The sequence below is a fragment of the Prunus mume genome, linkage group LG5, assembly GCF_029339155.1.
Source record: "Prunus mume cultivar Tortuosa linkage group LG5, ASM2933915v1, whole genome shotgun sequence".
Classification (NCBI taxonomy): Eukaryota; Viridiplantae; Streptophyta; class Magnoliopsida; order Rosales; family Rosaceae; genus Prunus; species Prunus mume.
The window spans coordinates 30,419,571-30,434,093 of NC_142702.1; the positions used below are offsets into that span (position 1 = coordinate 30,419,571).

A 14,523-nucleotide genomic window follows, 5' to 3' on the forward strand; every position below is an offset into this window, starting at 1 on the left:
ACGGATGGTAAATTAACACACCCCATTAGAAAAAAGAGGGGTGCCAAATTATTGATTTTTTTCAGAAACAATATTGACAAATTATTGATTTTAAACTCATTGTTAAAGATTCATTTCATCCGGGAAAACAAAGGGATTTGGAGAATGAAAGACAAGATTTTTCCTACAAGAAATATTATTACAAGTTTTCATTTTGTTCCTTAAAAGAAACAAACTTTTATTGGTACCATACCAAGATGACATTACAGAACAAGGTGGACAAAGGCTTCCAACAGGGAACTATGCAGAGATAAGCACAAGAAGCAGGCAGAAAACTCCCAAAAGAAAGCCCCAACTCAACCAAGCAGACATAAGATCGAATCCAGTCACAGCCCTAACTGCTGCTCTCCTCCAATCTAGCCAAATAACAGACATAATCATACTTTGCCATTCAATAATATATAAAGAAAACCACACAGCAGGTGAAATCGAAATTGACCCCATGGCTGGCTAAATGGAAGGAAACCAGTCTGATCTGATGTTGAACAACACTGAAGTCTAGAGACACAACTCTACAACACCACTAATTAAGGCAAGCTGCCTTTCCTAAAGGCCTGTTTTCTAATCATGTCCAGAACCTTGTAGTGAAATGCAAGCCAAACCAGATGATATATATGCATGGGACTATTTTAATGGAAGCTGACTAGCCTATTAACTGCGCTTCTGTACTTCAAAAGAGCAACCAGGTGGAACAAAAGACACCAATTTGTTATTCAGCTCTGTCCAAGAGTCTGAACCAGGACTTTATCCCATTACCAACAAATCTCAAAAGGCTAGAAATCCATTTATTAATCCACTAGCTTGTAATCAAAATAATGAACCGTATGGTAGCTTTAGCAAAGCCTGAGCGCTATAACCAAAGTATTGAAATCACCATCCTCCAAAAGAAAAATATGGCAAGACCACATAGTTACACATCCAATTTTAAGCATACATCTGATCTCCAAAGTTATAAAGTCCATTAATAAGCACCATTGGTACCTAAGAAACTGAAATGAATCTCACATGGTTGCTTCTACTTCAGGATCACTTTTAATTGGCACCGTCGGCACATTGTTCCCACCTCTCAAACGCGAAGAGACATTGTCAATGGCCGAATTGAGCTGGCTTATTTTTGCATTCAAGGTCTGCCTGGTCTTCTGCTTCCCAGGGAAAAGGAAAAGGAAAAGGAAAAGGAAAAGTCAGATCAATTGTCTTTGAGAAAAATAAAAAGAACACATCGCATCTCCAACAAGTGGGAAAGGTTGGATGTCCAGTCATGAAGATGTATTACCTCCAAACCTTCATCATAATATATTGGTCTTCTGGCCTTCCGGAATCCGTATTCATCTTCATTAAGTAGAGATCTTCTAATCTGCATATGACAAAAGTGCAAACCAGGATCAAAACCCAAATGAAATAACATATGATGCAGAATAATCATCCTATGCCTTTAAGGATCACTGTGAGAAGACATGTAGCCAACAGGAATCAAGACCATATACAGAGCAAGGCAGACAGATGATAGGAATTTACCAACAAGGAATACAAGCTGCCAGTCTTTGTGAAAAATAAGACTGGCCATGTCATGAGTACAAAGTAGGAGCAACAAATTTCTACATTACATGCTACAACAGTCAAAAAATAGACGGCAAGGGTAGAAAAATGGAAGTTGATTGCAACATACTAACATGCTACAACAGTCAAATAATGGATTTCTTCTACAAAATAATATCCTTTTTCTTTCATTTTGCTAAAATATTAGCAAAATATATTCACAAAGAAAACTGATTAAATTGAAGCAAAAATTAATCGCAAGGAAGCACGGTAATGCAATGAAAACAAAAATGGAACCATTCCTCTTTGTTGTCTTGACAAAGTATAACAACGCCCTTGATGTACAATTGAGAACTGATTAAAACGTAACCGCAACTAAACACAACCTCTTTTCGTAAGCATAAAGCTGGCATGTGTGAAGAAGGAAGATTAAACCATATGAGATGGATATGATGAACACAAGTAGAATATAGTGCATTGGAATACTGAAGGCAAGAAGATTAATAATATTTAATATGGAACCACCTGTGGAGCAAAAACATAAGCTAAAGTCCCAAAGACAGCACCACCTAAGACAAATCCAGCAAGAAAATCAGCACCTCCACCCCTACTATCATCACTGCTGCATATAGAGGAATGAATCAATCAACGTTGATAGATTATACAAAAACAAAAATGGTCTTGAACATCAACTCATCACTGAACTGAAATGGAATACCTGTACTCAGCACGAATAGCGAAATTGCGTTTGGTTCGCAGTTGAATATTTTTCCTTGGGCTTTGGGTAGTGAGCTTTGCTGATTCTGCCCGACTGTTGCTGGACCACCACATCTCACGCGCCTTCAGCTGACATCCGCCGCCTGCAGAGATTATATATATACAGTCTAAAGACTCTGAAAGTCTAAACTGGAGGAAACAACATACGAAATTACAATTACTTTTTCTTTCACTCTTTTCTTTGGAAAATTACAAATAAATTTGGTCGAAGAAATTGATTATTTTTTTTTGGTTTAAATAGAAAGTCCTAAGCTTTCTGAGGAACCGAACACGAAAGCAAGATGAGAACCTGAGCTGAGATTGCCGGTTGAGGAAAGACATACCTGAAAATGAGGCGGATAAAGGAGCAAAGCAGATCGCCATTAGGGGGAAGAGAGAGATAGAGAGAGAAGCGGAGGAAAGGGCGATGCAAACTATTTCACCAAACCTGGAAATGAAATGATTTGCCTAGTTGTAAGCCTGTAGCCTAGGATAATACACATATACGCAAATAGTTTTAACTTTTTTTATATCTCTAATTAACCCCTGATAACTTCTTTTTTTTTGGTCGTGACCCCCTGATACTTTGAAATGGGAATTTGGATGTAGTGGTTGGTTGGTAATATAGCAGTGCAGACCTAATTCAACAAGGGAGTTTGACCAAAAAGGGCAATACAGGAATGTTATTTTTTGTTTTTTTTGTTTTGGTTTGGAGACGTTCAGTTCAGCCTTTGGTTCTTCCGCCCCCGTTCACTCCACCGTCCATTACTTCGGACTATCTCGACAAACCCCACTTCTCTGTCCGTTTACGTTTGTGTAATGCATTTATGAATGTGGATCTAAAAGTACAAATAATAACTTCGGAATTATCTAAACCTTAAAAAGTCATTTTTGGTCATTATAGCTTATTATTTTTTATAAAAAAATTGATGGAGGTCCAAAAATTCAATCAATAATTAGGTCTAGTCCTCGAATTATTGTCTATTAATACAAGTTCCTTGACGAGTTTGCCACGTAGATTACATTCAATCTTTGACATGTTGATTCAAATTTTTTTATTTAATTGATTTGTATTTAAATTTTTTTTGTTCCTATTGTCTAAAATGAGTAAGATGAGAATTTATATGCCATTATTTTTATTTTTGTTCACCCTATGGTAGATGTATAGTATATACTCTTGTAGATAAATTATCATATGGTGTAGGTATATTGTCATATTGCCTATTGCATAGGTATATATTTGTTTTGTTTTTTGTTTTTATTTTGTTTTTTCATATTTTAGACAATAAATAATAGTATTTTATATACATTTTTTTATAGGTAACATATAATTTTATTTATCTATTTTTGTATCTGACTTATAGGTAGTCTTCTAATTTATGTTCATGACTTATAAGTAACACGATTTATCACTAAGTTTTTTTCGTTGCTAATAAGAACACTATTTACCTGTATGTTAGGTACATAATTTAATGTGGATGCTTGCCTAATTGATTAGTATAATATGTGGGCCTTTGCTTCAATTGATTAATTTGTATTTTACCCATATATTAGGTAAATATTATCAATGAAAGAATTCCAAATTTAAATTTTAAAATTTAATTACAAGTAAATAATTCATTAAATTTAGATTTTCAATGTTTTCCTTATGTACCTCAAAGGGTAAAATCGGCATAATAAAAAGAATAATAAAATCAAAAGACCTACATTTAAAACAAAAAATGCTTGGACTAAACCCAATGGCAACTAATCGTTTTGGACCTAGATCTAAGAACCCCTTATTTTTATCTTTAAGGTATGTGTGGTTTCAATTTGATTAATTTTGTTCATGCAGTTTGAATTTCAAACAATTCAAAGATAATCTCCAATTTCTGTCAAATTAAAAGGGGCATTTCGGTCCAATCTTGCAACGCCTCCCCAACCACTTCCACAACCACCCCAGTAGCCCCCATGTAACTTTTCTTATGCTTTCACGTCTCAAAGTCTATTACTTTCAATCTTGAATGAACAATTGTGCGACTTTTTAAGTCTTAAACTCTGACTTTTGTTTTTGGAAATTTGGGCTCATGAGGAGAGGTTTTGGGCAATACACGGAATTAGATTTGGCATTTGATAAAAGTGAGGAAAAAGGTGATTGTGGAGGGAGGAAAGCATTATGTTGGGCCGGGGGGGTTGAAGGGAGGGGATATGGTGGTTGTGGGGGTGGTTGGGTTGAGTTAGGAGGAGAAGGTTGGGTCAGAGGGGAAGGAGGGATGAGATCAAGTGGTTGTGGAGGGGTTGCTGGATTGTTGTGGGGTGGTTGGGGAGGGGCTGCAAGATTGAACTGAAATGCTAGTAAAAGTGATAAACTAAAAGGACCAAAAATGACTTTTTTTTCCATATAATGTCATAGTCAAAAGAAGAACAATGACGGAAAAACCACACTTATGTACCACATTATGCATCACTTCATCTCTTACATTCCAAAAGTTTGAGCATTACCTGTCAATACCATATGATAACAGCAGCTAACCATTCAAAACTAAGAGGACTTGGGCAGCACGTTGTTTGCAAATTCCTAATGACATCTCCAAATTATGGTGGCTTATATATATTCTCTTTATATACAAACGGCCGTAATAATAACGCACTCAAAAATCAAAGGGCTAAACAATGCACAAAGAAAATTATCAATAAATCCTATATGAGAGATGAACAAGAGGAAAAGGGGGGTCTCGTATGGCACCCAGGCAAGATCATCAGACATAATTGCCACATGCAGTTGACGAAATATAATGTACACAATGCAACAATTCATCTTCTCGCTTTATTTGTCTGGAAGGCGCCCAAAGAGAAGCAGTGATGTATTCACATGATGCCTTTCAGGCAGAAGCTGTTCCGATTTTGAAACAGGTTTCACAGGCTGTTCCTTGTCTGGGAATGGGAATGAAAGGGAGAGGGAAAGGGAGGCAGACGCATCATCATCTTTCTCATCCACCACGGCATCCAAAGGCTTATCCTGGTTATTTTTCTCGTCCGCTAATCCAACAAAGAAGGGCAGGATTCCCTTATTTTGCGGTTTTGTTTCTGCCCCTAGAGCAAGCTCGAGACTTGGGAACCCATCACGAGACTTATCCTCATCTCCTGATGAGGAACCTTTCCAAGGCACAGAGTTGTCAACTGTGTGAAAATGCTGAACATGCCGTGAATCCACAGGAAAAAAGTATCTCTCAGTAGTTCCCAAGTCCTCTGGAATAACTTTCTCCTCACAGGCTTCAACGCATCTCTTCTCGACCAAAGAACAAGGACCCATATCATTATGTGAGACAAAACCATCATCAACAGCATTTGTACCCCTAGATGTGCTACGACCATACAATCCACTTGAACCAATTTTTGGCTTCTTACTATCACCCTCACCATCTATCTGTGTACTATTCACCTCATTCCATGACATTTCTTGATTCGTGGCTGCAGAAGCTGCTGTCTCTGAAAGAGCTATATGAGGATGTTTTCTTTTACTAGACTGAAAAGAGTTGACTTTTGCTGTCAAGTCTCTCACCAAAGCTGCTTCTATTTCCTTATATCCGTAATCTCTCTTCAATTCCTTATCTTGTTTACATTCAACACTCTCTATGTTTACTCCGTCCAGAATCACCTCCTCAACGCCTCCTGCGAGACCAACCCTTTTCTTTCTATCTGGAATTGTCTCCTCAGCAACACTCCCAGCAATGGCTACCTCTTGATTGGAAATAGGACGAATCTTCAAAGACTCAGCACCTTCTCTATCACCAGAAGTGACCCAATGCACTTGCCTCTTCTCACCTTTGATGGAGCTATTTGACCCAGTTATTGGAATAGAAGATTTAATTTCTGTGCCAAGTCCGCTCCCTCGAAGGCAAATTTCCTGCTGCTGCAGAATGAGAGAGCATTGAAACAGATAATAACCCTTTAGTAATACACAGAACCTCAATGTCAAAACAAAACTGACCCCAAAATATATAAACATCAGGTACCTATATTTCAGAAATAAAACAAAAAAATTTACTAGGAAAGTAAATTGAACCACAAGACAAGGGCCAAGCTTCAAATATCACACCTTCCTAATATGTTGTCCTTCTACAACACAGTTCATTTGTAGAGTACAATACATCATAGGACATGTCATTCAGCGATTCAATATATAGCATGGGATTCAATAAACATTCTAGTCCAATGCATGATCATTGAGGAGTCAAGTTTTGTGACACCAGTAATGCCATCTGCGCCAAAGTGCAGGTGCTAAGCAAATAAGGATCTTTTGACTAAGCAATAATTTTTCAGGTTGTGACCACTATTGTAACATTAGATAAAAATTCAAGTAGCAACATATTCCACTCATGATACACAAAAAAGAAATGAAATGCAAGCCACAACAGTATATATTGAAAATCATAATGTAAAAAAATATCTCGAACAGGGGAGCAACACAGGTCAAAATTGTCAACCACACGAGTATGTCACATATTAAGATATGTAAAAGAGTATGAGACATATGGAATGAGAATAAGTGCTGCAAACCACATGGTTCAAGAACATCAAGATGTCTAGTTCAGAAATTAAAAATATATAACCATGGTGCAAAAAAATGCTGACTGAAATTAATGTCAGCTTGTATCGAGTGTGCACACATAAAGCAGAGGGGAGAGAGAGAGAGAGAGAGAGAGAGAACTCTTGTTTGAATGTGAGAGTATTGTAGAAACATGTCAGCCAAGCCACAATATAATTTTACCCCAAATGAACTGAACAGAAACATCAAGGAACAACAAGAAGCAGCTTATCAAGCCATATACATTCTGAAAAAATAAAAATTACCAGGGAAGCGGTGCATGGAACTCCTTCAGACAAGCCTGCATTGTTTGTTGTGTTGGAGTCAAGCCTACTATTCTGTACCATCAAGTTCACTTTTGAACCTGAACGTACCTCCTCAGGATAAGTATCTTTGCTCACATGATCCTTGCTAACTGTGGGACCCATATGAAGAAGGGAATTGGCTGCAGACGCTACATCACGACATTTGTCAGAAGCAGAGAATTCATCTATATGCTCAGGTATGCATAGGTTCTCTGACAAAGTTCCGTATTTATCCAATGAGTTGCTCAAGCTGGGAACACATGTCTCCTTAGTAAAATCCAAACGATGCACCCTCGTTGTCCTGAAAACACCCCATAGGAAAAACAGCATATTCCAACCTGCCAATAACAGATAATAAATTTCACCAGATGGCACAAAAAGTTAGCAAACAAAGATCAATTACAGAACAAATAACCAACAATATCAGCAAGACGAGCACAGCCGCCAATGATTTTAAAGAAGGCACCCTCATACAACATTAACCCCATTTTATACGTTTCTTCATAAGTACAGGCTCACAATATCAGCATTGGCACTTGTTTATGCATTAAGCCGTATGAGCCAACTTGCACAAAACAGAACCATATCAAGCATATTATCACTGGATTAAACACCTAACCCCATATAATGAAACTTCAGAATTCCTTACGCTGTGATCTCTCAGGAAGCTGATTTGATGGGAATATCAGAAGTTCAACACCATCGAAATTCCCTTTGAGGGCTAAATCATTCTTGATCATAGCATCCAACAGGATCTTGTAGTCTCTTTCGTAACTGCATTGAAAATTGAAAAAGATTGCATACTAAGCAATAAAGAAAAATATGTTCTACAGAAAGGAAAAATCCCTCAAAATATAAAATGAAAAAACAAGTATGCTTATCGTTACCTCTCAAGATCTTTGGCAAAGAAATAAAGTGCAATGTTATCTTCTTTAGCACCACTTTGATGGAAGTGTGAAGGCCATACACTCAAGCGAGGTACTTCACTCAGAGGAACTTTGAACTGAAATTTGTTCACCACTTCAAGAACCTTTGGCGATGCACAAGTTGACAAATGAGCTTGAACTCCACCACATAAATCCAAATAATTTCCACCTCTCTGCACTTCGAAACTCCCCCTGCATGAAAATAAGAGGAGCCTATCTCGTAAGAAATTGTCAAGATGAAGCATAAAGAAGAAAAAAAAAATGCAGAGTATGAAGCAGACAAGACTGATAACAAATAGAAATCACGAGACCCTACTGCCAGATGTATTCATATTCTGGTATGGCTGTTGTCTTTGCAAGAACATACATCGCCACTGAAGCATGACTATGCAAATCTTTCACTGTAGACTTTCCAAGATAAGGAACAACACAAACAGAGTCTGTCACTTTGGAAGGAAACACAGAATCAATAGGCTGCACTGTATGCTGCTTTAAATTATTGACAGTTGTATTCTTGTAAGAGTCAGAAGTAGAAGTCCCAAGAACTGTTTGTCCATCATGTGATCCTTCACTACACGTGATATTATTCAACTTATTTGAAATCAATGATTGCTCTTGAGAAGCTACTTCATAACTTAAGTCGACATTTGATGTGGACAACTCATCAGATGGATCGAATACTCTCTTTTTTCTGTATATTTCAGGCTTTCTAAGCAAAGCTGCGTGAATTGCATCTTTCAACCTATTACCTCTGGGCATATCCTCCCTAGAACTTATTGGAGTAGAAGCATCAGTACCAGAAGTCTGTGAAATGCCAGCTCTGCAAAATTCCGCAGTATGACCTATGTCTTTACATTTTGGACTAGCTGTAACAGTAGGCCTACAGCGAGCAGAGCTCTCCCTGGTTTTATCAGCCTGACTTGTCATTTCCACTGATTGCGGGAACACATCTTCTAATGTTTCATCAACATTAGAGCATGGTTTCTCAACAATCCCAGAATAGCTGGACAAGGGTTCATCCTTAGAGCTAACTTGGTTTGACTTTTGTTCAGAAGCAGAATTACATATTCCATTCGTAGACGAACCTCCAACTGCAACAGCAAACACATTGGTCATACCTTAAATTAGTAACACCAACTACCTTCAACATGTACCAACAGCAAACAATTTATAGAGAGAAACATAGGACACAAGCACAAGCTTGAAAAACATAAGTTCCACCATCAAGAAGGCAAGAAAGCTACCTGAAGCATTTTGAGGCTCAACACCTTTACGAGTCAGATTACCAATAGATTTTGCTATAGTACTTAATTTTCCATCAGGTAATACGACCTTCGACTCTCGATTGTTGCTCACAGATGAAAGCAAACTAGTTTCACCACGAGATGCTGGGTCAATCTTAGGTGTTGAAACAATAGGACTAGCTGCGGGAAAACTAGCAAGGGGGCGGTCTAGTTTGGACAAATTTTTTCTTTCAACTGTGCTCCGCTCTTTTGCTTGTTTCAATCCTTTTAGATCTTGAACATGGCTAAATTTAGATGAAAGCATTTTAACTTTTGATTCAGACACATTTGAACGCCCTGAGTTCGCAGATTTGAATGACACAGATTTGCCCATCATTCTGGCCACCCTCTCCTTCATATCAAGGGAAGAATGTTCTTTAGATCCCTTTTGCTTTTGAGGAACATCATCTACAGTCTTAACTCTTGGTTTGGAAGTTAAGGTGTTGAACGAATTTGACTTTAACAATGTACCTGCAAACAGAATACGATGAACTGTTATTTTTAAATATAAAACTCCACAAAAATGTTAATATGAAAAATAAGAAACCCCACCTAGACATCACAAAGCATAAGAACTACAATACAATAAAAAGAGAAGGATAGAGATGGAGCATGTACCATGCAGCAATAACTACTCACCCTTGGTTGTTTGAAGCCGTATACCACTAGAAGGAGAGCGTGCAGTTTCTGATATATCATTAATGGACTGTGAGCTCTGATAAGTTGACCTCAATCTATCCTTATCTATGCTCTTGAACGAAGACTCACGTGATAGAGCACCCATTCTCTTAGGGCTGGATGGCCTTGGTGATCCCACACGAATTTCAAGAGCCTGCCTTTTCGCAGCAGGAGCTACTTCTATATTTTCTGCTAGTCTCTTATGAGAGAATTGTGTATTCAAAATGGCTTTATCCATTTTTTTCCCTCCATATCTGAACCTTAATAATTCAAATGTCGAAAAAAAAAATCAGTGCATTTCACAAATAACAGCATGTTAGCATCTGTTTTCAGAAAACTAATATAACTCAATTTGCTTTACCTTGCTTCTGGTTGTCAGCTTCCTCAGCAAACTTGCATTCCTCACACAGCCATTGAGCTTTAGGAACTCTCCGAAGCATCTTTCGCATGCAATAGCTGCTTTTAGCAATAATAATGTTAACAAATTTTGATCACAGGCATGGGATCAACATAAAATATCACCATCAAAACCTGACAGCAGAAAGTATGGCGAAAGACTATTACATGTGTTCTGCACCATCGCTGCACCTACTACACATGGCAAGCATATCTTCGCGACCTGCATCCCCACAAATATCGCATACTTTTACCTGTTTATGAACCAAAAAAAAAAAAAAAAAAGGAAAATTTTAGTTCTTCAGCTAAAGAAATAAGAGGCTAAAGTTTCTTCTACTAAAATACAGATCCTCCAGAACCTAAAGTAAAAAGAAGCCATTACAGGCCTCAACACAGTTGAATACATCAAGCATATCATCCTTCAAACGAAAATGTGAAGGCATCAGTATCAAACTAAATAGCAAACATTTGACAAATTCTTAACAAACAAAGACGGATGCGTTCCTAATCACACTGACAAAAGCTGCAAATACCTGATTGCTCAATATTTTCTGAAAACATGCTAATCAACATTAGGCTTGATCAATCAATTGAGTGCTAATGACAACAGACAATTCATGGGACCACAGTTCTGTGAACCATAAATCAAGAGGCTTATATTTACAAACCTTCAGAACTAACAACTAGCAAGAAAATATCATTCTATCCGAAAACATATATAGAGGGACTTAGGGGAAGCCCCAAAAAAAGACCAAAGAACACAGATAACAAGAATTTTATGCAGACAAGTCATACATACAAATTTTACTTGTTTTTTTTTTTTTGGGGGGGGGGGGGAACTCACATCATGCTCCACAATGTCAGATTCATCACTGTCATCTCCAGAAGCAGATTGCAAGGGCTGCTTCTCAGCTACTGCGACCAACTCATTTGACTTCACATCTTGTTCACCATGATCTAAACATTTCAAAGCTTCATCATTTAGGTCTTGGCCATTACCATTGGTCTCAACTTCTGTCTTTGGACAGATTTTTGTAGAGGCCCCCAAACCTTTATTAGAATCAAATTTCTGGCAAACGACAATATCAGATGGTGACTCTTTTATTAATGATGAATCTGTATTCCCAGAGCATTCTGGCAGTTTTCCCTGCAAATGAGAAGACGCATCATCTCCTAAATCAGTTATTAAAAAAATAAAAATAAAAAGTTAAAGGAACATGATGCACCAATTTGTGAGTGGGAGCACGACTTTGCACCTTTGTTGCGCTATCACCAGCATCTGCAGCTTTTACCATCTCTGACAAGACTGACTTGTGTGCCTTTTCAACTTCTTCTGGATCTACACTACCAACTGAAGCAAAACTACAAGACAAATTCTTCCGTTCTACATTTCTGTTATGGTGATTGACTGCTAAATTTGCATCATTGACTCTACTTATACATGAAATGTTATCGTCATTGACTTCAACAACTTTAGAATCCTCAAACGTATTTGTAAGCATCTCAAAACCTTCTACAGCATCAGATGTATCAGAAGACCTTATGGGTGCTTTGCTTTCAGCATTTTCAGACAAAGAATCATGACTTGAATTAACACTAAGTAGGTTACTAGTCTCACTGGTGGTATGTTGTAAACTGTCACATGCCTTGCTCTTAAAAGAGGCTGAAGTATCGCCCACATTGATAGAATATTGACTAGCCGCATTAACACGACAGGTTTCATCAGAACATTCATCAGCCTTTGACCCCATAAGAGCTCTATTAAAATGCACACAAGATGAACAGGGAGCAGAGCACAGGTTACAAGCCCCAGACTCGCCTCTCATATGAACTTTCCTACTCATAGAATGCTTACCAAATTCTTTTAAAGATTGAGATGACACCTAATAAATACAATAAATCAATTAGGAACGGATACAATACAAAAATTAACAATGGAGAATTGAAAAAGGAAAAAAACTTATGAAAGATGTACAGACAACTCCAGAGTTTTCAACAGTGACCATATTTAGGCATGGAAAATGTAAAAATCAGGTCGATGAGACAGAGGCAACACCAAAAGTCACTCTCAGTTTAAGGGAGTATTGATAAAAGAAAATAACACACTAAACCAGATTTCAATATGAGAAATAATGTTCTCATGGTCGTTCTTTTATTTTGAGTTGTTAATGCTCATTATTACCAATGTCCTCCAAATGCACCTGAATAACATCCTCCACTACCAAACAAAGAGGGATAACAAGTAACTACAACTGCAGGAAGCTGCATGTGACAATCCCCTCCACTGGCCCGTCAACATTCTCACAAATAAAAATTACTTTTAGATTAATGTATAAGAGAAATTCCTGCACTGTTCCTAGAATGGATTTAATCAACCATTACAGCCACACTCCTAGTCAGCGAGAAGTGTCCAATGAAGTTATTAGCAAGAAATGCATATGGTTTGCAGCACAAACTAATTCCTGCACAGTTCCTAGAACCTGGATTCAATCATCCGTTACAGCCACACTCCTAGTTATTCAGAAATGTCTATTGAAATTCTTATAACTCTAACGTTGTTCCTTATAGTCAACAAAAAAACAATAAACTCCCAAAAGCCTAATTGTCTATTTCTCTTTTTCAATTTTTTTCTTTGAAATACGCACTACTGCATGATACAGGAAAAGACAGCTGAAAATTAATAAACAGAAAAAGAAAGAAGGCAAATTACCCTGTTTTCTCACCATATTCTTCTTAATATCATGATCAGTCTCATCAGCAGGCCCTTGCATACGATGACTCCCTCTCAAGACTGGTGTGATCTAAAAGGGGACACCAAAATTACATTAATTCCAATCTCCGGTAGCCAATTATGGAATACTCTGGACTAACATTAATGGCTGAAAACTAAATCCATTTAGAGGCAAAGAGACTCATATCAAGCTAACAAATTTAATATGCATATATATGTACAAAGTGATGCAATCAAACCCAGAATGAAACTTCACAAAATATAGGCCCAAAAACCCTAACCATGAAATCAACACTATCATGAATAATACAACCGTTTGGCAATCAATTCAGCGAGTAATCCGATCATACTGAAGAAAATCAAATTTTTCCAAAAGAGAAGGGGTTAAAAGAACCAAGTCGGCTAACAATTACGTGCCTCTGGTTTCATAACAATCCGCGTGGCGTTGTAAAGCTCATCGACTGCCCGTTCCTTCCGGCAGGACATCATCAAGATGACAACCAGTCCCAACCCTAATCTAATCCAAACCCAAACTCCGCTATTCCAATTGCAGGATTCCCTCACGGTTGAATTCAATTCGATTAAAAACCCTAACTTCCCAGCAAATGGTATCCAAAATCAAGTCCTCAGACAACAACCACATGACCATCTACTCTATTACACCACACAGAATCTGATTAAATAAAATGTTGTGTTTATTTATATATAAAATATATATCTCGCTTTCTCTCTCTACTTTTTTCTATCTCTCTCTGTGATCTGGGAAAAAATCCTGCAATGGAATCCATCTACATATTAAGCAGCTTAAATCTCGCCAGGAATTTTATTTTCTACGGAAAATGAGTAAATGAGTAAAGTTTCGTATATTTCGAATTTAAATGCGGGCCTAAAAAAATTGGGGGTCCTGACATTTTTTTTTGCTGGTCTACCATATTACGGCCTGTCTAGTTTTTTATTTTATTTTGACGAATAATGTTACTCTTACCACATTATGCTGTATTTATATGATAATTAAGGTGGACAATCATACATCAATAAAAATTATTTAATAATTTTTAATATTTAATTTTCTAATTTTCTAAATTAAAATATACTTTATTGATTTAATTGATGTGGCATATAATATGTGACATACTTTATTTGGTATAAAAATATATAATAAAAATGTAGTAAGTGTAGCATTACTTTTTTTTAAAAAAAATAATTTGACAACTAAAAATTTGAGATCAGGTTCCTCTAAAAACAAAACATGACGTTTTATGTTGGTACCATATATGGCCAAACCCAAAAGAAAAAGGTCTTTGGT

The 14,523-nt window shown here is 37.1% G+C and overlaps 2 protein-coding genes across 8 annotated transcripts; both read right to left on the reverse strand.

Annotated features, from left to right (window-relative positions):
* Positions 1-136: 136 nt before the first annotated feature.
* On the reverse strand, positions 137-2,835 carry LOC103333473 (Low-density receptor-like protein). 7 transcript variants are annotated; one of them, XM_008236309.3, is made up of 6 exons: positions 2,676-2,835; positions 2,294-2,435; positions 2,101-2,194; positions 1,313-1,393; positions 1,045-1,178; positions 137-395 (listed from the first exon to the last, which is right to left on the reverse strand). In XM_008236309.3, exons 1-6 carry the CDS (start codon positions 2,713-2,715, stop codon positions 374-376), a joined length of 513 nt encoding a protein of 170 aa, XP_008234531.1. In that variant the 5' UTR covers positions 2,716-2,835; the 3' UTR covers positions 137-373. The 7 variants fall into 7 exon arrangements, with proteins under 7 accessions (XP_008234531.1, XP_008234533.1, XP_008234530.1 ...); XM_008236311.3 differs by having other exon boundaries at positions 1,021-1,178; XM_008236308.3 differs by having other exon boundaries at positions 2,101-2,197.
* Positions 2,836-4,738: 1,903 nt separating this feature from the next.
* Positions 4,739-13,841, reverse strand: LOC103333472 (RING/FYVE/PHD zinc finger superfamily protein). Its single transcript, XM_016794641.2, is given in 14 exon segments — positions 4,739-6,223; positions 7,165-7,541; positions 7,853-7,977; positions 8,091-8,321; positions 8,446-9,220; positions 9,374-9,883; positions 10,052-10,336; positions 10,339-10,350; positions 10,452-10,546; positions 10,655-10,740; positions 11,331-11,633; positions 11,743-12,369; positions 13,210-13,287; positions 13,635-13,841. Coding segments are annotated over 14 exon segments (4,662 nt in total). The 5' UTR covers positions 13,707-13,841; the 3' UTR covers positions 4,739-5,137.
* Between the last annotated feature and the right edge of the window lie 682 nt (positions 13,842-14,523).

Bases quoted from the DNA above. Each gene is read 5' to 3' on its own strand.
- LOC103333473 (XM_008236308.3), bottom strand. From the start codon at position 2,715: ATGGCGATCTGCTTTGCTCCTTTATCCGCCTCATTTTCAG. The intron at 2,198-2,293 runs GTATTCCATTTC...CTCTATATGCAG, and splicing joins GCTATTCGTGCTGAGTACAG to CAGTGATGATAGTAGGGGTG. The intron at 1,394-2,100 runs GTGGTTCCATAT...TGTCATATGCAG, and splicing joins CTTATGTTTTTGCTCCACAG to ATTAGAAGATCTCTACTTAA.